This window comes from Grus americana, chromosome 1 (genome assembly GCF_028858705.1).
Source record: "Grus americana isolate bGruAme1 chromosome 1, bGruAme1.mat, whole genome shotgun sequence".
Taxonomy (NCBI): domain Eukaryota; kingdom Metazoa; phylum Chordata; class Aves; order Gruiformes; family Gruidae; genus Grus; species Grus americana.
In genome coordinates this window covers 76,891,107-76,914,591 of record NC_072852.1, presented here as the reverse complement: position 1 = coordinate 76,914,591, position 23,485 = coordinate 76,891,107, and the positions used below count along the sequence as shown (strand labels likewise).

Sequence of the window (23,485 nt, the reverse complement as noted above, 5' to 3'; positions counted from 1 at the left end):
ACAGAAAATACAAGTATTTCTCCAGTTTTCTGACAAGATGTGCTAACCACCGTGTTACAAAGCAGCTGGGGAAACATCAACCTCCTGCGTGAAAGGCATTTTGTGGAAGGTTTCCTGAGAGAAAGAGGATCGAAAGAGCTTCTGCTGCTTCACCTTTACCCCCTTCACTTAACACTGCTTGCATACGGCAGGCATCTTCCTCTGGTACTGCTCCTGCTGCAACAGAGGCTCTGAGAGGAAGGAGGTAAGAATTGAGCCATTCCTTAATCTCACTGCTGTAGCTGGGTCTTGAGCCTGCACCTCTCGTGGTGCCACAGCAGTCCCAGCTGTGGGCCTGCTGATCCGTGCGGGTGTTAGCCCTGTCACAGCCACAGGGGTCAGAGCTGCGAGCGGCTCTGGGGTGCCTGTGGTGAAACGACTGCTTGCCCTAAGCAAGTCCTCACCTCTCCTGGCTTCCCCACTGCCTGTGTGACTGAGGGGGGTTCTGTGTACTTTAGTCATTCAAGGCACTTGAACGCTGCACAGGCAGCTTGTTGCAGCAAATTCCTGCAAGTGCACGGCTTCTAACAAATCAGTTCTGTTGCTACTGTTCCCTTATGGTGGATGCTATCAAGCAATGTCCCGTGCCGAGCTAACCATAGAAACAAGTGTCCTTGCAGCAGTGGAAGGGAAATGTCTGTGCAGCAGAGAGCGGGAGGTTTTATCCTCCCAGGGTGTGGGAGAGGGAAGAGAAAGTAGGGGTGCACTGGTGATGGAGCACCCAGGGAGGAAGGGCAGGAGAGGGGTTTCTTTAAAAGGGTGGGGTGAGGCGTTCTGCTCTTTTTTCTTGTTGTGAAGACCTACCTGGCCAAGCTAACCAGCCCACAGCAGCAGTGCTGCAGTTTCCTCTTCTGATAGCATTTCTTCCCTGAGCTACACTTCCCTGTGCTCTTGAGCTCAACTACACTACAAACTGTACAAACTGTACAAACTATACATTATACTAAACTATAATTAGCAAACGATGTCCAAAGGAAACAAAATAAAAAATGACACAACCCAACCCCTTCACTTTGCTTTTACTAACCTTATTACGCACGTTACCATGGAATTTGAGGTCAGCACCTTACCTGGCAAATCAGTAGGTGCAGTTACAGAAGCTTGTGGTATGGCCGTGCGTCACCTGAGCTGAGACTCCAGCTTGGCTGAATAAATGCACACGGTCAAATTTACATTGTTAAATACTTTGTTGTGCATCTTCACCACCATGAGCTGTAGTACAGAGCCTTGGCCCCCTCTCACCGCTGCTGAGGGCCCGGGCTCCTGAGCTGAAACCCACAAAGCAACCAGGCAAAGAGTGTGGCAGTGTCTGTGCAAGGTACCCTGGCTCCCAGAATAAACACCAAGCCTGTGTGCCATCTCTGAGGTACCAGAGCCACTTTGGAGGACACGAATCAAATTGGCAGCTGTGCCAACGTATAACTTCCATAGTTCAAACTCTATATAGTCAAGACATTTTGATTTTCCCCTTCCCAATGCTGAAAAAGCATGAAAAACATCCAAAGGAAAAAGCCCAACCTGTTTTCAGAGAGACAGCATTCCTACAGAACTGAATAGCTTAAAAGCCACATGCTAATTATAATTAAGATACCAATATAATGCAAAAATTAAAGCTTTTTTGCTGGTCTTTTATAAACCAATCAATCCAGCTGCAGTATTGGTTATGCTATTACTTTAAACAGGTTAAAAAAAACCCCAACAAACCCCAACCCTCCTGAATGGGTATAGAGTCCTCATTCTCTGCACATATCCCCATAGCTGTGCATGTTTTCTATGTAAAACACCAGAACTATCCCGTCCCACCAAATCCCTGCTACGCGTACAAAATACAATGATCCAGACAACTGGATCTCAAGGAACTATTTCATGAACTAAGATGTCCTTTCCTCGTATCCAGCTACCTTTGTGCTCAGCAAAAAAATTTCACAGTTCTGTTTTTACTTCACCTTTCAGCCTCTGCACCTACACCACGGAAAGCTGCAAACACTTCTGGCATCGACGCTGCAGCTTCTTTATGCCTGTGTAAATAACAGCCTTTATTTCTCAGCTGTCGCTGCCCCATCTTATAACTCAAATAGTAAAATATGAATGAGCTTTTGAAATTATTCTGTTAAATAAAAATGAATAAAATTATAAGAAAACTACAGGCAGGGAAATTTTGCACTGAAAAAAACTATTCAGCTAGATAGCTACGAACAAAGTGAGTGTACCAGTCTGAAAAACTGATCCAGTCTTCACTGGTTAACAGCAGCTGAATGAAAATAATTACAATTGTGCAACTCCAAAGTCTATTTAGTCTACTAAAAGCTGAGGGGAATGGAATAAATCGGTTCATAAATGCAATCAGCTGCTAAGCTACTGAAAACAAATTCAAAGTGAAATAATTTTTGCCTCCTCCAAACTTTTGTTCCCTGCCACGAGTGGTCAGGAGCTGCCTCTGCTGCCCTGAAAAGCAAAAGCTCCCACCGGTGTCTCCAGGGTCAGGTTGGTTTTTTTTTGTCCCTGTTGGTTGTTTTTCCCCATGTTTTCTTTAACACCTTCCAGCACCTTTTGCCACACCTTGACTGACACAGTGGCTCAGCAAGACCAGGCTTTACAGCTGGGACCAACCCTGCCCCAGTGCTTCGGTCGCAGCTCCGAGGTCCTCTGTAGCCTGGCACTGATCTACTTTTAAGGGGCAAATAATTAGTAGGTTTCTCATAGAGCCCATTTGTAACGTGGGGAAGGGCTTTTCCTCTTAGTTGTGAACCAGCTCGTGCCTCTAAACCAGCATTTTTAAGTCCTTGTTTTGTCCTTCACGCTCAATACAAAGCTTCTGCCCAGCGCCAGTACATTTTCTTTATTACAGGCTCAACTTCCTATTACAGAAAAAAATCTGCTGCACAGTAAACAAAGGCTGTGAGTCAAGTCTGCCACGACCTCCCAAAGGCTCAGGGCGATAAAGTTTTCATTGGCTCCAGCTAAGACTCAACGTCTGGCGAACAAAATGTTCTGGAAAAATGATGTGCCTTCTATAAACACATTTTTCTGGCAGGTACGTCCTGTTGTTTTAAAACCTGGAGAGGCTGACTCAGCCTGGCTTCTGCAGGAGGTGAAGGAAGGCGATGGGTGGAGGGGAAGGTGGGAAATAAGGGGGTGGAGGGAATGGCGTGCGAGAAGAAAAGCGAGAGAGGCAGAGCTGAGCCCCACGCAGCCTCTGGTGCTGGTGTGCAGAGCCACTGCTGTTAACCAGCGGTTTACAGAAGGTTTATGTACACATTGCCCACCTCTTTCCATCCATTTTTTTTTTTTTGCACTGAGGCAGTTTTCCAACATGTCTTTTGTGGGCAGGAAGCTGTCAGTACTGGTGACAAATTGTCGTAGCACATTCCTCCCTGCCAGGCGGCATTTTTGCTCTTCCTCGGCAATGCTGTGTAGCATGACTCCTCGGATGTCCTTGGGCTTCCCTGGCACACCAACCATGATAAACAAACCCAGGCAGTCCTGTCCCACCAGGCGGCAGAACTCTGCCAGCTTCGCAAACCTGTTCCTGTTTTGGAAGCGCTCGTCTGCCAGCATGGCTTCCCGGCAGCAGTCTTCCACTGCTTCAGTGGGGCTGCCTTTGCTGTGGAAAAGCTCACCCAGCTGTAAAGCTTGCACGGTGCTCTGAAGTGTGATTTGCTTGTCAGCTCCAGACAGAGTCCAGATCCAGTCCACCCCAAACAGGGAGGACTGCTGCTTGGTCATTTTGCTGGTCGTGATACATTCCTCAATTCCCTTCTCCATGCAGAAGCTGATGAAGTTGACCAAAAAGATCTCGTGCAGCATGTTTGTGGCTGGCTGGAATTTGGCCAAGGATCCACAAAACCAAGATAGGCCTTCAGCCTTTGAGATGCATGGACCATGTCTTGGCCGAAGACTTCACAGATGACTAGAGGTTCAGCCTTGTTCCTGATTGTCGTGTGAGACCTTCTGGCCCATTTTCTGTGCAGGAGGAGATCACCACATGCAGATCGCCTTGGGGAAGTCCCTTCCTTTTCCAGCAAAGGCTCTGTAGGCACCGGGCTCAGCCAGACCTATTAAGTGTGCACATGGTTACCTGCCGCCTTCCAGATGGAGGTCATGGCAGTGGTAGAGCTGAGCTTTGTGAGCAGGCTGCTGTCCCCGGGGCAGATGGGCTTTTTCTTAGGTGTGTTTCTCCAAAGCTGAGCAGTGACCAGCCCAACAGGCCCAGTAGCTTTCATATTACTGAATTCACCCATTCTTGTTTTCATTATTGTTAATTCTGGCACCATTTCTTTAGCTGATGCTATCTCATTCCAGTCTGATCTTATCTCCTTTGATCTCCTTTCTAGGACTATTACAGAGCAACCACTTTATTGGCATCCTGGAGATGAAACAACCTTTTTCTTTTAATTACCCAGAGAAGGGTACACATCCAAACCTGAAGATTTCTACAGGGTGCTTGAAATGACATGGCGTTTGTTGGTTTTTGGTTTTGGTTTTTTTTGATGGGCTATTGCCTGTATCCCAGTATTAACTGCCACTACTGTCAGTGGCATTAATTGTGCGGTGGCAATGCACACAGACTCACTTGGGCTTTTGGCTCAACTGAGACGCTCCTGCTGTTGCTGCCTGTAACTGGATTAGCTCAGGGAAGCTTGGGCAGTCAATGCATCACCATGCACGACTGTCAAATACACCTACAACTAAACAAGCTTCCTGACCTTACAAAATCCAGTCTCCCTAGCTGTGAAAGCTGGAGTGTATGTTACACTGCAGCAGGAGCCAGCCCTGTTGAGCTCTGGATGTTGCTGGCGCCAACTGCCCCACTGCAGTCTCTTCATTGGCCCAGGATCTCACCACCATTCCTCAAGAAACAGGCTCTGTCCTGCTGAATGCTGCTCTTCCTCTTCTTTTTCATTTTGAATGAGTGGAAAAAAATGCTGAGGATCTGTCTTTGCCTTCTTTACTCATTGCTCAAAACATCTCTCCTTCTGCCTACAGATGTTCTTGTGCTCCTGCCACCCCAGGGAAACACCTTCTCAGGTGCGCAGGCTGGTCAGACCCACTGCTGCCCTTGGGTCCCTCTCTCTAAGAAACAGATCATGTCCTAAATATTACATGTCTTTTCTCCCACAGGTCTTCAAATATGTCATGGGGCCGGCTCCATTCCTTCATGACCTTCTCACAGCTATGATTAGGGAGCACTCCTGCTCCTTCTTCTGTTATCTCTGAATGTAATTCTAATTTCCTTTCTATTTGAGTGTTCCCCAGCACCTAATACTCTCCTTGCTGATCATTGTTCCAAATCTACTGGCAACTTGGAAGGTTTTACTTCTTAGCTGCCTCAAAGAGTGCTGTCTTCTTCCTCCTAACTGAGGATAAAAGGAGGCTCAGTAGGAGAAGCTCTTGCTGCAGATGAAAATGCCAAAATACTAAGAAGGTGAAGCATAAAGCATGCACTGAACTTAACAACAAAGCAGTGCAAGGTATAAAAAGCATGCAGGTAGGATAAGTGCAACTTCTCTCCTAATGGAAAAGCCAGGATGCAACAATACCTCGTGGGTGCGAATTAGAAGAGTCATTCCAGAGGTTATTCTGGATTACTTCTCCATTCCTAAGCATATATGTAATTTAACAGGGGGGAAAAAAAAAAAAAAAAAACCCAAAAACCCCACCAAAAAACCCACCCCACAAAAAAAAAAAAACAACCCGGCTTTAATCTCCATACGCTCTTGATCAAAACACATCTATCCTTTCCTCATCACTGTAAACAAACAGACGACAAAAGTTTCTTATACTGTAGGTTTCAAAGTGTTTATCCTCAGTGTTCCCACTGAAATGCTGAGCTGATGAAGGAAACCACAGAAATGGTGGTCACGAGACGGGGGTTCTGCATTTTCTGGTACGTTATCTGGGCTACACTGGGCAAAACATTGATCATCATTTGTACCTGCACCCCAGCAACAAAATGTAGTTTGGGGAAACTCAACTCCTTTTTGGCAAAGTAGCTGGAGCTCCTATGACTGCTGAGGGCTGCAAGGGGGTCCTGGTTTCAGCTGGGATAGAGTTAATTTTCTTCCTAGCAGCTGATATAGTGCTGTGTTTTGGATTTAGGATGAGAATAATGTTGGTAACACATTGATGGGTTTAGTTGTTGCTAAGTAATGGTACTTAGACTAAGTCAAGGACTTTTCGGCTTGCCATGCTCTGCCAGTAAGGAGATGCATAGGAAGCCAGGAGGGAGCATGGCCAGGACAGCTGACCCAAACTGGCCAAATGGACAATGCATACCATATGATGTCATGCTCAGTATATAAACTGGGGAGTTGGCTGGGGGCAGTGATCTCTGCTCAAGAATGGGTTGGTCAGCGGGTGGTGAGCAATTGCATTGTGCATCACTTGTTTTGCATATTCTTTTATCATTATTACTCTTTTCTATTTCTTTGCTGTCCTATTAAACTGGTTTTATCTCACCCCATCAGTTTTACTTTTTTTTCCTGATTCTCTCCCCCAGCCCATTGGGGAGGGGGGGAGTGAGCGGGCAGCCATGTGGTGTTTCGCTGCCTGCTGGATTAAACCACGACACAGGGCCATCCCAACTGGCAGATCCTCTAGTGTTGACCAGATAGGCGACTTTTGCTAAATGTGTATCCCAAGGTTTGAAGGTCCCACCACCCATTGCTCTCAGTGTAGTTTTTAGCAGTCTATTGTATCATTCGATGTTCCTGGAGGCTGGTGCGTGATAGGGGATGTGATAAACCCACTCATGGCCCAGGTGTCTATGAGTCAGACCCCTCTAATCCTGATTATAGCATTCATTACTCCTTTTAAAAATGGATTAGAAGTCACTTCAAGAGGATCAGAAGTAAGATCAGCCCTTCTCCTCTGTCTGGTGAGCTGTCTGCTGAAAACCAGCATTTTTCCTGGAAGAATCCCCTTTTGGGATTGTTTTCCCTTGCAGTTCATGTACCTGTGCCTCTAGGGTCGAGGTAGGTTTTTCCATCCCACTTCCTCATGTCCTCTCCGTAGTCATGCAGGTAAAACCACAGGTGCGTCGTGGTGTGTACCCTCTGTAGCCTCTCTCTTGAGCAGGGGAATGCTTACGCCTAATAGCTGAGATACTGGTCCGTACAAGTGGGGAATAGGACATATTCTCTTCAAGTTACTGGACCTTCCAGGACAGTTTCTCCACAGCTGAGGTGAGGGAGGAAGAGAGACTTTCTTCGTATTGCTGGAGCCAGCCAGCCACTTCATCCACTGTTGGCACCTCTTTGTCTTCCCAGTCCATTAATGCCAATGAGTTGGCGTATGATGATGGTGTACGCCATACAAGCTTCCACCACATGGGCTGGGTACATTGGATTTCATCAGGAGCTGTGGGTAACTGCGTGCTGCCTGGGTCATAATAAACCACATGGCTAATTCCCTCAGGTACTGGATACCTCTCTCCATGGTGGTCCACTTGCCTGAATGACATACATCATCTTCACTGAAGGGATGCCTTTCCTTCACTCTTGACGGAAGTCACCTCCAGAGGCTGAGGGCTAGTGTCCCTTTTCCAATCGCCTTGTTGATGCCTCCTTCCCTGGACAGGGATCCCAGCTGCTTGGCCTCCCTACCCTCTAATTCCAGTCTACTGGCTCCGTTATCCCAGCATCAGAACAACCAGGTGACAATGTGCTTGCCTAATCGACGACTGAAATCTTTTTGCCTATCTCGCAGCTTACTCAGGGATAGGGATCGGGTGATTACTGTCTGGTTTATGAGTTCTTCCACTTCCTCCTCCTCCTCTTCTTGTGATGGCCCTGCTTCTTCATCATCCTTTACTAAACAAGCTGACTTTTGCTTCCAAGATTTCTTCTTGTGCATAGGGGCGACTGATACTGGCACAGGTTGGTTCCCTGGTTCAGCTGCAGTGCCTGTCATGGGGGTGGAGTAACCACAGTGCCTGTTGTTTTGTCATCAGATCCAGAGACCTTCTCTTCCCTTTGAGGGTACTGAGTAGTGTTGAACAGAACTCGGGAGGCATGGGCCAGGCCCCAGCACATTGTAGTGGTTTGTGTCTCTCTGGAATTGCCAGGGGGACAGCATACTTTTTCCAACTATTCTACTAGCTTTTCAGGATTCTGCACTTGTTCAGGGGTAAAGTTCCAAAACACTGGGGGTGTCCACTGTCCTCGGTCCTTGCCCATGCTATTCCACACACCCTGCCACTCATAACTATCCAGCCTTGGGGCAGATCTCTGGGTGGTATTCTTAAATAGTTGTTCAACCCTGAACAGGACCTGAAACACATTCAGGAGGCATAGCAATAGGAACACGCTGGTCTGAACAACCCAAGGGTTTTCAAAATTCTCAAGAGCTGTTGTAACCAGCCTGGAGGAGAAGGGAAAGGTGAAGGAGTGGGAGAAAGTGTCCCCCCTTTTCTCCCCCATAGATTGGCTCTGTGAGGAGAAAAGGTAAAGAAAGAGTGTAATTAATCGTTTCCGGCAGATGGCTCCCAAAGTACAGTAATGATGGCAATGCTGAGTACAAATACCAGATTAGTCTCACAATCAGTAATTTTATCATATCATAAACCAGTGCTACACAGTACAACAAAATGGTGACCTTGATCCAGCTTTCAGAGGTGATAAACAGCACCACAGGGAATATATACTGCAAGTAAGGTATTACACAACACAACCCTGAGAACAAATAAAACAATATTGTGAACAGTGACTATTAAACGAATAGCTTAACACGCTCTGGTCAGATCTGTCGTTATCTCAATCCTTCGAGCCCCACGGTGGGCACCAAAAGGACTGTCGTGATTTAAGCCCAGCCATTAACTAAGCACCACGCAGCTGCTTGCTCACTCCCCCAACCCAGTAGGATGGCAGAGAGAATCGGAAGCGTAAAAGTGAGAAAACTCGTCTGTTAAGAACAGTTTAATAATTGAAATAAAATAAAATACTACTAATAAAAATTGTAATGAAAAAGAAAATAACAAAAAAGAGAAAGAAAGAAAACCCAAGAAAAACAAGTGATGCAAATGAAAAACAATTGCTCACCACCCACCTACCAATGCCCAGCCAGTCCCCGAGCAGCAATTGCTGTCCCCCAGCCAACCTTCCCCGGTTTATATGCCAAGCATGATGTCATATGGTATGGAACATCCCTTTGGTCAGCTGTCCCAGCTGTGCCCCCTCCCAGTTTCTTGTGCACCCCCAGCCTTCTTGCTGGCAGGGTATGAGGAGCTAAAAAGTCCTTGACTTGGTGGAAGCATCACTTAGCAACAACTAAAACATCAGTGTGTTAGCAACGTTATTCTCATCCTAAATCCAAAACACAGCACTATCCCAGCTGCTAGGAAGAAAATTATCCCAGCTGAAACCAGGACAGGGGGCATGGGGAGGCGAATGACACCTAGAGAGAGATGGTTGCCCTCTACAGCAAGAAGGGCCAGAGCTGGTACTTCCTTCGGCACCCTGCCAGGAGTCCCAGAGGAGCACACACTGAGCAATGGGGAAGCGCTTTCTCATCACGCCATACCAAACAACCCAAGATGGTTCAAATCTGGATCCTAGAAAATAAGTAAAAAGACCTGAGGTAGTTGATTTCTTAGCTGTTAGCTGAGTCCTTCTGCAGGCACTACTGACGAACTAATGAGTCCAAAGAAATGTGCACTTCTGTCCCTTCCTCCTCTGTCTTTTAAATAGAACAAAATGAACTTCCTAGGAAAATAAAAAGGGAAAAAAGAGGATACATTAAAAAGGAACCAGCTTCCAGAAACACTTGGCATTTTTCACAGACTTTATTGGATTTTACATGGCAATACACAGTAGTTATGTCACCCTCTTCAAACACGCACAAATTAACATACCCCAACGGTATCAATTGTGTGCACATGCGCACATAAACTTCCCGACTTTATCACTTGCTTTCATATTCCACCCCCATAAAATAACCAAGGTTCAGATGACAGGCAGCTTCGAGGGGATGACCTGGCTTCCAAGCGGTGAATGCAGGAGAGGGTTGTTTGGAGCACCACGCTGCTTACCCTGGACTTAAATAAATCATCATCTGCCATTGTTCATACGTTTGCTAATAGCACTGGACTAAAGAGAAATCAGAAAGTATTTGTTTGTGGCTATTTCAGCATGTAATATTGCATCACTGGCCCTCCTTTTTTTTCCCCGTGAATATCCAGTCATGTTCACTAGCCAGCATCTAGTGAGAGTGAATCTGGAGGAATACTTTTGCTCAGAAGCCTGCGCCACATCTTCCCAGTGCTTCTGCAGCATTTGGGAGAGCAGGGTCTTAAGCTCAACTTACACGTAAATAACAACCATATTGCAGAGTATTCACAGAAAGCAAGCCCTGAATTCACTTCCCAAGCATCTACACCCTAAAGCTGACGGCAGGCGTTACCCAATGTGGTATTTCTGCACTCAGAAATAGCTCAAACACCCCCAACGCTGCAGAGGAAGAAACAGCAGTCAGCAAATTATTTGTGGAGAGGAATTAGTCAGGAATATTGAACAAAGCATCAGTTGTGATCTGTTTGTAGACAGATGGTAACCAGCACAAACTATTTTATGTACGCATTATGGATTGTTTGCCTGGATCCAGTTACTAAAGAGAAAATGGCAGCGCTTGATATTATGTTTAACACAACCAGTCCACATAAAATTTTTCATCTTGGTACATAAATAATAGCCTACACTGCACATCCTTCAAAGAACCAGGTTGGTAATAGCTTATCAGGTTACAATAATATAATACTAGAATATGTCTCCAATCTACCCTAACATCTGATGGGAGCTCCCTGGAAGCCCCTGAAAGAACCTTTCTTCCTTTCCTAGCTTTGTTAATAGTGTTTCAGAAATACCCACAAAGTCAGCGCAAATCTAACGTCCCTTGCACCACACCAGCAATGTATCGGACACGGTCTCACTTCCAGCAAGGAGAGCGACGAAACGAGTGACAAACGCTTGCTCAAGCAACACACCACTGCAAGGAACAATTCCAGCTGTACTTTTTTTGCCTTTATAAAGCAAAGAAGCTTCATGCCATTGTGCTAAAGTACATGCAATGTTCAACACCACTGTAATAAACAGAGTTACATTTTTTTTGTTTGCTTTTGGCTAGGACACCTCGCAATACCAAAAGTCTGACAAAAGAATTCCACTGGCTAGTTAGGATTTTTAAAATCTGATGATCCTCAAAAGCAGAGGAGCTGTGCTTTAAGAAGAAAAAATGATGAGCAACATGTTCGATATTTGAATTTTGGAGGAAAAGTCCCACCTTAGGTTTAATATTACGAAATAATATATTTCCTATACATTTCTCTATATACTTTTTTTTTTTCCCAACTACACCATCTTTACGTTAGTCACAGCACAGAAATATCCCTTCCATATGCAGGGAGTACTCTCAACTTTAAGGAAATTTTTTAAGTCACAGAAGTGTTAATAACCTTGTTTGAATGCTATAACTACTGCTGCTGGGAACAAGAAAGAAGACATTTTAAAATGTGCAATTTCTGTACGAGTCATTGCTAGAAGAAACATGCTTTGTAATCGTTTCATCCCAAATGGAAGATCATTAAACCGTGCACTTATTAAAAAGCAATGAAAGCAAACAGTTCCAAAGGTCAGCCTGCCTTTTCCAGTAACCAGCTGGTATGCAAACTGGCATAATTTTTTTACAACCTTCTCCCCTTCCCCCACACTTCGAACTTTCCATCACTCTATCTCACAAAATTTAAATTTTTGCTTTTATATGTACTTCATATAGTTCTTTTTTCTTTTTTTTTTTTTTTTTTTTTTTTATAAAACAGTATAAAAATAAGAGCAACAGTCAAGAGCTACTGGAGAGTTTATGCAGGGCAGGGATGACTAAAATCCTACACTGGATACTGTAAGGAAGGGCAGAACTGGTATTTGTGCCGAACAAACGCACTTGAAAAAGAGCAGTAACATCTTTTTTCAGCTGAGAGCCTAGAAGAAAGCTGATGCATGATATCTACAGACGCAATACTCCTATCTAACATAATCTGTTATTTTGAAACAGTATAAAGGATTATCTGAGGCCATGAATAAACAAAAGGAGCACTATCATACCACATAAATTTAAATGCATCACTCAAACATATCACCAGTTTGTACATTAAATATAGTAAAAACAACTACCATTCACCAGTGTCTGGGTGTTTCTTATGGCAACTTTAGAATAGGCACCTTTTTTTCCTCTTTTTATTTTTTTTAAATTCTCCATCCCCCAATGTTACTTCTAACAAACAGAAGCAAGAACAATGTAATGTACATGATCTGCTGCCCGTCACGAATGACGACGACGTTTCTTGCACATAGGAAAGCGAGCCTTTGTCAGTGCCTGGCGGTTACTGTCACACGTTGGAGTCCTCATCTGTTATACTGGTGCTAGGAGAGCGAGTTGCAAAGTCTTTAAACATTTCATCTTCTTTCAACATGTGCTAGAAAGGAAAGGAGGGAAGAGTCAAGGTTCAGGCCCTCACAACTGAAATCAGGCACTGGGACGGTCCAGTCCTGTGCCCGGCAGCAAGCACCGCCGTCAGCCCTGCCAGCCACCACTTTGTTCTGCTGAGGACGTTCTTCATCCGCGCTGGTTCCTGACCGGCTTGCGGCCTAAACGGCTGGGGGAGCGCAGGCTGGGGCTGGGCTTCCACCAAGAAAACGTGCCATGACACTCAGTTGGTAACCCACCGCCCAAGGGCAGCCTGCCGGCCGAGAGCCAGGTGCCACGTCCTCTGCTCTCCCTGGAGGGTGTGGAGTCAGCGAGGAGAGCTGGCAACCATGTGCCACCACTCCCAGCTTCCCAGCCGGGGCAACCTCCCCGCCCCCACGGGCGGCTATCTTCCTCAACCTCTGATTTTCCTTTTCCCCTCTGTCCCTGTACAAAACCCAAAAGACTTCAACTGACGCCTAGTTCTGATGAGATTTCACTATACCTGTAACTTGCACGGTATTTGACATACTTCAGGCCTCAGAGACCAGTGGTGCTTCACTCATCCAAAGACTATGTCTTGCTATGCACTGAAATCAATCAAAGCAATTGCCTCCAAAACCACAAAACTCAGCTGCTTGACAGAGGCAGTAACAGTGAAGGAAAGTTGTACTTCGTGTATTTGTATTAAATAGCACCGCCAGGGGGTTTATACCCATCTTACAGAAACCGAGATCTTATTCCACAGACCCCGCTTTTAAGCCTTACTGTCAAGTTGTTGATGCCTTCAGAAAATGCTCCTATTTGCCTCACTGTCCCTTCTGAATCTTCCATCTACAAAAAACAGACAATGAAGAATGAATGAATGAATGAATTCATTGTATGCCACGACGGAGTGGCGGTTAAGTGCAACAAATAATGTAACTACTTGATTGCACCCCACATGGTCAGAGCAAGGGAGGAGCGTGCCTTGTTGAGAGGGGACAGTTACGTCAGAGTAGGTCCCCAAGGCACCGCGTTCACAGCTTGAACCTTCTTGGGCTGAGACACACATTTGAGTAATGCCGCGTGACTGCAAGAAGTCAGGACCTTCACGGGCCAAAGCAAAGGGAAGGTTTCCCTGCGAAAAGGAAGGTTTTTCCACCGAACCTGACAGCACAGTCGAGGACACCAAACTGCTAGAACTGGCTTACCTGCTCCAGCCTGTCCAAATCGTCATCATCATATACTCGGATATCCAGGCCAGGTTTAAAACCCTTCTTCGACCCACTTCCAGATGCCCGTCCCAGCTCCATAGGACACACATACTCTTCCACATCATCTTGCTTCTTCTTCCTCAGGCTCCCAAAATTGCTGAAGGCAAGTTTCTTTGGCTTACGAGTGAAGAGAAAATTGACAAGAAGTTAGAGAGTGAGTAAAGAATTAACAGATCTCTTACTCTTGCATTGGTGTTTCAGTGATGCAGGGACAAAACCTCACCGGTCTCCTACACAAAGATCTTCTGAACAGCTGTATCGCACAATAATTGCATCCAATAGAAAATGATGTGTCCCCTCGTTCTACCACTGTTAAATCACCATTTAAAGGATCCCAAATGAGATCAGAATCCCACTGCAATAAACCATGAGCATATAAACAGTAAGAGACAGTCTCCCTCCCAAACATCTTATAGTACAGCCAGAAGGACCACACACAAGGGTGCTGCCTCTTTTCTGTGCATATGAGAGGCTGAGATGTGGTGTGTTCACGATAGACACAAGTGTCAAATCCAGATCTGCTGAGTCCTGCTCTCATGCTTCTTTCATTAGCAGCCAGCCCTCTTCTCAGACCTTACTGACCTGCCCTCCAAACACGGACAAAACCACCACACTGGAGATCTAAATGTCTGCCTGGAAGCTCACACATCAACGCGGAACCTACCTTTACTTTGGCGGTTGCTGTTAAGAGGACGTAGTCTGGGGACTCCATGGCTTCACGTTTCTGCTGTTGGGCCTCCTGCCCAATGAGGAGGTTGAAATGAGTCGCCAAGTGCCGTCTCAGTAACGTCTTGTTTGGTGGGATGTTCAGCAACTGTGCCATGGTTTCTACATTGAAACGAGGCTCCAAAACCTATCAATCAAATCACAGAGAATCCAGCTGAAGCCAGTACTGTCTGATGAGGTCTCAAGGACATCAACAGGCATCCCTATCTTGGTCACTTCCTAAGGTTGCTTTGAGGTCTTTGTATTTTAGAGGAAACATACAACAAAGAGGCAGAAAAGAGAGTTAACTAGTTAAAGGATTCATAAAATGCTACCCTCAGGCTTTCCTTCTTGAGTTATAAATAGAAACAAATTGGCAGGTAAGAAGAAAGGAACAGATAAATCCACCCTTAACTCATGTAATGTGTGAAGCTGCCACAAAATATTTACTCACTTTCCTCTCTAATTCTAGAAAACGTAGCCAGAGGAATGACAGAAAATAAACAGAATGTTTGGAGCAGGGATATACCTCTTAATCACCCCAACAAACTTCTGCAAGTCTAAGTGTGTTGCCTTGAGTATCTGATACCAGAGCAATTAAAAACAATCCTGGTTTGACACTGAAATCACAAATTTTACAAAAGTAACAAGCCTTCCTTACAAAATAAAAACATATCTATGTCTAGGAAGGAAGATGGTGGCTGTTTAACAGCATGATAGCAGTGTACAGCATCGTAGGACAGGAGGTGAAGAATGCCATACCTAAATTAAATTGTGGGGGGAATACAGATCATCAAAGCCATTGCTGCCCCCACTAATTCTGCCCAAGACATTCATGTCTTTTAAACTATGGGGCTTATATTATTAAGCAGAATAAGAAGACAAGGTGTGTGCAGCAAAGATAATGTCTGAACTTTGGTCTAGCGCTTCTCAGCCATATTTTTTTTTTTATGAAATGGAGTAAGACAGCCTAAAACCTTACCATCAGTCCCCCATGCACACCACTCCCCCGCAGATTAGGAGCGTACTCTGCCAGATCAACGGAGCGTAGCCACTCCATCACACGATGATTGGTCCACTGGGTGACCTCAGAAGGTGTGACGTTATTCTGTGAACATGAAAAATGGGCAGTTAAGGAGACTTCCTGACTCAGCTGTCCCAGCCCCAATCTTTACTGAAACAAACCTCTTAATGAATACAAGCCCACTCTGCACTTGAGAAAAAACCTCTTTTTGGATTGCTATCTTGCAGCAATACCAATGTGGAGATGGGTCTGGACAGTGGGCATGTCTGTATTATGCTTCATGCCACTTGATTGATTGTAGAATTATAGAATCATAGAATGGTTTGGGTTGGAAGGGACCCTCAAGATCATGTAGTTCCAATCCCTCCTGCCACGGGCAGGGATACCCTCCACTAGACCACATTGCCCAAAGCCCCATCCAACCTGGCCTTGAACACTTCCAGGGATGGAGGCATCCACAACTTCTCTGAAAAACCTGTTCCAGTGCCTCACCATCCTCACAGTAAAAAATTTCTTCCTAATATCTAAACCTATCCTCCTTCAGCTTAAGGCCTATCACTACATGTCCTTGTAAACAGTCTCTCTCCATCTTTCCTGTAGGCCCCTTCAGGTACTGGAAGGCTGTTAGAAGGTCTCCCCAGAGCCTTCTCTTCTCCAGGCTGAACCACCTCAACTCTCTCAGCCTGTCCTCACAGGAGAGGTGCTCCAGCCCTCCAGTCAGCTTCGTGGCCCTCCTCTGGGCTTGCTCCAACAGCTCCATGTCTTCCTTGTGCTGGAGACCCCAGAGCTGGACGCAGTACTCCAGGTGGGGTCTCACAAGAGCAGAGTAGAGGGGCAGGATCACCTCCCTCGACCTGCTGGTCACACCTCTTTTGATGCAGCCCAGGACACGGTTGGCTTTCTGGGCTGCAAGCGCACACTGCCAGCTCATGTTGAGCTTCTCATTATCCTGCTGTGCACTAGGACTACTTGCACTTTCTACCAGTGGAACTGAAAATTTAGCTAGCTCCATGACCTGCTGTGCTTTTCTTCACATATGTGAATCTAAATCCAAGAGTCTGGGTTGCTTCATCATCCATTGCCCTATCCAGCATACGCTGCTTCCAAAACAAACTGATGGCAGTCTCCCTCTGGTAACAGAGCCAAACTCCTTTTAGACAGAACATTTTGACATAGCCATCAATTTTCCAGAGAGTTACACAAGACTCACGGCAACAGTGCGCTGAGTTCAAGATGCAAGATTTATGTTCCAGACAGTACATCAGAGACTAAGACAAAACAGCCAGCTGTTGGCTAGGAAGAGGAACAGGGGATTTGGCAAGGCGACATGAGTCTGGGGCCATGGCAGGTGGAGGAGAGAAAGTGGTGTTCCAGGTAGCGATGCCAGGGCATGAGACTTGGAAGAACAACATGAGAAAAAGGAAACCGAAAATGAAACAGAATGAAATAGAAAGCAGAAAGGAGGAGAGGGCAGAGCAGGAATAATCACAAACACCAGGGAAAAACCCTAGAGGATTCCTCTTCAGAGTTTCAACTTAAAGCAGTACCTCATCAGATGGCCTCCTGCGCAGACAGTTGGGCTCGAAGTTATTTATTCTCAAAACCTGAATGGCTCTTTTGATGCTGAGGTGGTGGAGGACGCTGACAACTTTCAAGGACAGCAAGTCATCCTGTCAAAGACAAAGGGGGAGCTAATAAACATAAACGCACTTATTGGTGGAACCAGCACCCAACTGGAGGAGACTGCTTTGGATCCAGGCTTAAAATGGCACATCTGACACATTCTGGGGTAAGATTTTAATACATCGGACACGTGATTAATGTCAAACCATCCGTCCCAAAAAAAAAGCTTCCTGTGTTGCTCTGTACTAGCTCCTGAGTGATGTTCTTCACATAGGGTACGGAGCTTAGTACAAGAAACCGGTAATGAGGAAGGGAGAGGGTGAGATGGCACATCCTCAGCGATCTGATTAGAGCCAGGACAACTTTCTAAACACAGCATATCAGACTCACCTGGCATTTGCATTTAAACTGGCCAAAAGTTTTAATATCACAAGTGTCCAGCTAAAAGTTTAACTGAAAACAATAAATTACCCTGAAAATCAAGGCATTCTGTATTGTTAGAATGAAAAAGAGAGGGAAGAAAAAAAATAAGAAGGTGTGTCAGGTTTGTCTCCCACAACTGCAAATGACAAGTATTTTCTAAAATGCTTGCCACAAGTGATGGAACGATGGAAAGGGTGACCACACCCAGGCTGTGGAGGGGCTCACCTTAAGTCTCCTTGGCTGCAGCTCACCATCACCATGTAGCTCCTACCTTCCACATGCACCCACTACAGTTCGAGGGAAGGAGGGCAGGTTGGCCAGGAGCACCAATTCCCCCTCAGACGTGCCAAGGGAGCACGCTGGACACACGGGCAGCCTGAAGGTTGGCTCTGTGACAAGGCACTGCAAGGCAACCTGGCTGTGCCTTCACACCACACTATTTTCAGCATGGGATGAGCCACTTCTCTCACATCTTCTCTCACATCGCAGGGCTAGAGCCTGCAAAGGCGCGGCCACACTCCTCCCTGCAACGCATCAGTGATACTAACAAAAGCAGCTGGTTCTTTCTCCAAAATTTTGAGCCTCACAATGTTTCTTGCTTAAACATTCATCTCACGGGGAACTTATTTTATAGCTCGCACAGACCAGCTCTTTAGGCTCCCACCAGTCTCCACAGAAAGCGTCCAGCATCTCTTAGGACAATTTGTACCATGCCAAGGAATGAGATGGTGCCTCACAGTGCCCCTCTTTTTGCACTGACCACAGGGCACGGATTGCTGGACAGGTAGCTTTTGGATGTCAAAAGCCGGGAGAGATGATTTCCCCCCTTCATGACTACAGTAGCAAGTAGGAGTTTTGCTTTGGGTCCATTAAAGTTCCCTCTTCTCCTTTTTGTACTCGGGGCTCCTTCAAACCACTGAGGAGGGAAGAGACAGAGCCTTCTGGCACCCAAGGGGGCTCAACTCACAGGATGCACGTGGTGGACAAAGGCAAAGGAGACAGAAGGTTTAGATGAAGCTCACAGATTAAAAAAGGCTGTTGGTGCTACCCAACACCCTGACCTGCTCACAGGTTTGCAAACTAAGCAATGCAGGAGATGTCGCATTTTGCCCCCCTCTGGTTTCATTCCAACAACTAGCCCCAGAAATTTAGCATTTCAAGAACAAAACAATGAGATTCTCTCTCATTCAAGAAGCCAAGTCATGAAAAGCTTGTAAGGAGGAGTATGTGACGGGCCTGGCTAGACTTCCCAGCTCGCTTGCTGCTGCTGCTGTTCCAGAGGAGTGCCTCAAAAGAAAAACCTCCCGTGCGCTGCAAGCGTGGTCACATGCTGTGAGACTTGCATTCCTGCTAAGGCAGGCTCTTCAGTACTAATTGAGTCCTAACTAGGCCATTAAGTGTCTCAAAGTCCAATTCTCTACTGGTGCAAGTTGGCTGACAGAAAAATTTATGCATCCTTGTGCGGGGTTAACCTGGCTTAACACGTTTTAGCATAACTTATGTGTTACAAATACTGGACTCTATTTTTTCCGAATATTTAAGACTAAATTCTTCACTTGCCCAAATAAACTCTAATCTTAGAGTTTCTATTTTGTGTTTTGCAAAAGTAAGGGTAACTTCATGTGATTTTAAAAAGTATTTTTTTCATGCTTCGCATATAGCTGTATTTAGTTGATCATTTACACTGAAGCTGCTGTTACAATTTGATGATTAAACTCTGCCTAAAAATATCCCTAGTGATTTACAATTAAAGGGAAGTAACAGAAAGAATATCTATTTAAAAGGCAAAGCTCCTGCTACACATCCCTCCTCTGTCCACCTATTATTTTTCTTTCTTTTTTAATAGAAAAAAGACTGACTGTTGAATAATACAAGTTCCCTTACAATACAGTCTATGCTGCATCTTATCTGCATTCAATCCTCATCCAGGTAATACAGTGGTAAAGTCTCCCAACACAACATCAAGCTCAGTGGAGCCTACTGGCATCAGATCTCCAACGCTTAAGAAGCAGAAGAAAGAAACTGCCTCCTACTTTCATACAAATGTCCGAACACAAAAAAACCTAAAGGAAGCAAACACCAAACCACACTACATAAGCAACAAGATTTAAGATTTGACCAAAATGCACCCAACAGCAAAGTCATGCCAGGTAGCTGAGGCAGGTTAGTCCCAGGCAGTGTCTGCGGTTCCTCAGCTGCACTGCGCTTGTCTTACAGGAGAGTTAGATGGATCAACCCTAGGCTTCCTCCTGGGGCTATTGTAAAGCCTACACAAAATACATGCAAATGTAGCACAAAAAGCTCACTTTTATTCTGCCCATGGCATGGTTCATGAGAGAACAGGAGTGCGATTGACTTCTCCTTTGTTATACAGACGGAATTAATATTGGCAATCCTCAGTTTGCATTTGTGTCTCCAGAGAAGAACAAAGGTCTTTTCTCATCTTAGCTGAGACCTTACACAAAGGAAACCTGCTGGGTTGGCTTCACCTGACCGGCAGTAAAGTGGGAGTTGACGCTGGTGCTAAGCATTTTGAAATACATTATGCAAAAAAGCTATTAAATGCAGCCTGTTTTCAAACAAGTTGGTTCTTAAAACTGCAATTTTCTTCAAAGGAAATTGCTTGCGTTTTCTTAACTTAAGCATCCACATGAATAGGTAAGTAGACGAAACGTTTGCTCACTGAAGAAAAAAAATTCTACCTACTTCTTTTCATTAATAACAACTTGAACAGCAAAGGCCCAGCTGCATGAACTGCAACCACAGAATTTGCACGCTTTTGTGTACCTATAAACGCTGCCTGAGCACATAGGTGTCACGCACAACAGTTAAGCACAAGATTGCTCATTTCTCATGCATGAGTCTGGGCTCTTGCTTACTATATTTGGTCTTCCACCTTAAGACAGCATCTGTAAAGCTGGAGAGAATATAAAAAATACTTGCAGGTGAGTATCCGGTGTTCTGTTTTCTATAGGTTACAGCTGTTAGCATTAGCTTAACACAGGACACCTCCCACAGTTTCAGGGGGTCCTTTAAACACTGCAATGAAGCACACAGACAAATACGGCATTCTGGCAGATCCTTCTAGCAGTAGCGATGCCTCTGACATTCTGACCTCCCTCAGCCTTCTCCCTTCAATTATCCAGAAAGTTTGAAGACCTGATTTATGAATCATTCAACATCTTTGAAATTATTGTCAGAAAGTCTCATGAGACACATGAGATGTTTAGCTGTTGAAGTCTGTACTTTTGGTACACTACACGTGCATAGGTGTAGCCTCTGCGATGCTGCGAGAGCAAGTAAGAGTAAGCTCCAACTTTAGCTTCCTTTCAGTAGATCCAGTCATCTGGGGCAAAACTCACACGCACAGATGGCGACCACATGGTGCTTTTACATTCCTTTTTAAAACTTTCAACACGGGCCCAGAGTAACGCACAGATGGTCTGCTGACCTCCACACGGGTGTCAACTTTCTGCTCTAGGAAGCTACAAGGCAGATCGCTGCGATCCAGCTCTTTGGCTCCTTGTGGACACCGGATCCCATAAGATGCCTGTAAGGGACCTGAGAACGGCTGTCTCTGACACGAGAGCTGCCCAAGCAACCACAGATCCCCTCCACCCCACAAGCAGGCTGCTTGTGGAGCCAGCCAGGATTTGGCCAGTAGCCACTTGCACAGGAGGGCCGAGGGGAAGAAGGTTGGTGGTGGTGGCTTGTGGCAACACTTCATTTTCAGCCACAGCTGGCTGTCTCTCGGGGCCGGCTGCTGCCTGGACTCACCCCTTCTCCCTTATAGCAGGGGCAGGAGGGTGTGTTTGGAGCTGGAGGGCGTGTTTGGGGCCAGGGCTGGGGGAAGGCTTGGGGGAGGCTGAGGAGGTGAATGTGGGAAGGGGAGAAGGCTGCTTGCAGAGGTGCATGGTAGGGCACGGATCTTGGTACCGTGGGGTGCCAAAAAGGTTGCTGCTGCTGGCGAATTGGCCCAAAAGGAGCAGGAGGAAGATGGAGGCTGGGCTGGAGAGGGAGGAGAAGTGAATATAGTATCTATGCAGTCACAACAACAGGCACAGTGTATAGCAGGTCTCTCTAGGGTCACCTGGCCTTCAGTGAGCTATCTGGAGGTACAGCAGTGTGCATTAAAGTAGGGAGAAACTAAGAACACAAACACAACGTCAGGAAAAGAAATGCCATTTACTCACCACGCTCATGTAATGCAGCATTCGGCCGTCCACCTTTCCTTCATCAAACTGGGTCTTGTACTGGGGGAGGCCAATGTCATCCAGCCACCCTAAGGCAGAGACAGACACTCATGTTAGTGTGGTAGCCAAGTTAACTAGCACCAATTAGTGTTATTCCCACTCTTTGAGCCCCAAATTAGCCATGATTAGGAAGCCCCATCAAAAGTTTCTGCCTCAGAATGTAAAAAAATCTTACTGGTAACCCAGTGGTAATCCAGTTTTCCATGATTGTTTTCCTCTTCAGACCCGAGTGCCTGCAGAGCAAGCTGAAGCTTCTTCCGATGCAGTGGGTGCTTTATCCCAAGCTCCTGTGAAAGGAAGGAAAGCAGCAAACCTAGAGACAATACTGTGTTTTATTTCTCCCTCTGCTGAATTACAAATGGTTTCAGAGAGTCACACCTTGTTACAGCACTTGCCGGTAACTTGGCAGGTATATTTTCTATTTGCTGAATATCAGCATCATTTTAGCACATGTTCAGCACTAGGGAAAGGCCCACTCACTATGTCCGTATCGTGCATTTCTTATTCCAGTTGTAGTATAACTACAACTTTGAATGAGCCCACTCCCTCATTGAGAAAACAGGGTTACTATTAGGTGAGGATAGTGATTTTTAAAAGCTGAAAATTCAAATATTAGCAAATACTGTGGATTCAAAGTAGAGATTGAATCAACTTTTTTAATGTTTCTAGTTTTAGAAAACAAGACATAAACAATTTCATAACAATTTCAACAAAGAAACTGATCATCCTTGTGTGTAACATATCCTCATTCCTCTTTGTGTAAAACGTGCAGAAAATAGACCAAACCAGCAGCTTTTTACACCTTTCTCACACAGGCATAAAATAACTGTACCATACGCAAGTACTAACAAATCTACAAACCCATATGATAATGAGGCACTCTTGTGTGCATATTTTTGAAGTGGCATAGCGTACTGATATATCCACGCTTAATGAAGTTAAGTCACATATTTGTAATTATTAGTTTCATTACAGAGCATTACATTTCTACGAAACTTCAACTAAAAAGAAACAGATTTGGCATTGCTGCAGATGATAAAATTTTAAAAATGCATCTTTTTAATTTATTTTTTTTACTGGGTGCACCTTACAGACATGATTTGCATGCACAGAAATAGCAATTTTTTGTACATTTAACTGAAAGCAATGTTTCCAGTATTTCTCACCTTTTCCAGATCCTGCTGAGAAGCCTGCAGAAGTGTTTGCCCAGACAGTATCCAGTGTTTGCCATTACTAATATAAGAGCCTAGCCCTTGGTCCTGGAGCCAGTTACAAACCTGCTCCTTCGTCCACTTTGCGAACGGCATGTCCAGCTCACTACAGAAGATTTCACCAAAAAAAAAAAAGACTGATAAATCCCGTGTCTCAAATCTCCTATTCTCATATGATAAAACCAAAACCTAAGCCTAATTCATGAGTATTTTGTGGGAGCTGGGACAATCTCTGTGGGAGAACGTGCATCACAGTCAGCTGTTAGGTGAGCCTCGTGAGGCAGAGGGTGTCCCTACTTCTGAACTGTCAGCACCACGAAGTGCTGATCGCTGCTGATGTCCTGCCACTATCACAATAAACACAGTCTATTAATACCACTGAGACAACCACCTCCACTGCCTAGGGTGGCTAAAACTCTGAAGTAAGACCATAATATTTTACTTTAGCCTTTAATCCCCAGAAGTGCAGCAGGAAACGTACCAGAGGAGTATCTGTCA

The 23,485-nt window shown here is 45.3% G+C and overlaps 2 protein-coding genes across 25 annotated transcripts in view; both read right to left on the bottom strand.

Moving 5' to 3' along the window:
• Positions 1-3,275: 3,275 nt before the first annotated feature.
• Positions 3,276-4,026, bottom strand: REP15 (RAB15 effector protein). The gene is given in 4 exon segments (XM_054812868.1): positions 3,276-3,329; positions 3,331-3,872; positions 3,875-3,969; positions 3,971-4,026. Coding segments are annotated over 4 exon segments (747 nt in total).
• Positions 4,027-9,807: 5,781 nt separating this feature from the next.
• The window catches only part of PPFIBP1 (PPFIA binding protein 1), a 119,667-nt gene continuing 105,989 nt past the window's right edge, over positions 9,808-23,485 (bottom strand). For all 24 annotated transcript variants that reach the window (XM_054812845.1, XM_054812843.1, XM_054812847.1 and 21 more), the window contains 9 exons: positions 22,943-23,093; positions 21,952-22,063; positions 21,717-21,805; positions 17,025-17,147; positions 15,436-15,561; positions 14,413-14,601; positions 13,686-13,865; positions 13,261-13,326; positions 9,808-12,502 (listed from right to left, as the gene is read on the bottom strand). In XM_054812845.1, coding sequence (XP_054668820.1) covers positions 12,416-12,502; positions 13,261-13,326; positions 13,686-13,865; positions 14,413-14,601; positions 15,436-15,561; positions 17,025-17,147; positions 21,717-21,805; positions 21,952-22,063; positions 22,943-23,093 — 1,123 coding nt within the window. In that variant the 3' untranslated portion in view covers positions 9,808-12,415. The remainder of the gene's footprint in view (positions 12,503-13,260; positions 13,327-13,685; positions 13,866-14,412; positions 14,602-15,435; positions 15,562-17,024; positions 17,148-21,716; positions 21,806-21,951; positions 22,064-22,942; positions 23,094-23,485) is intronic.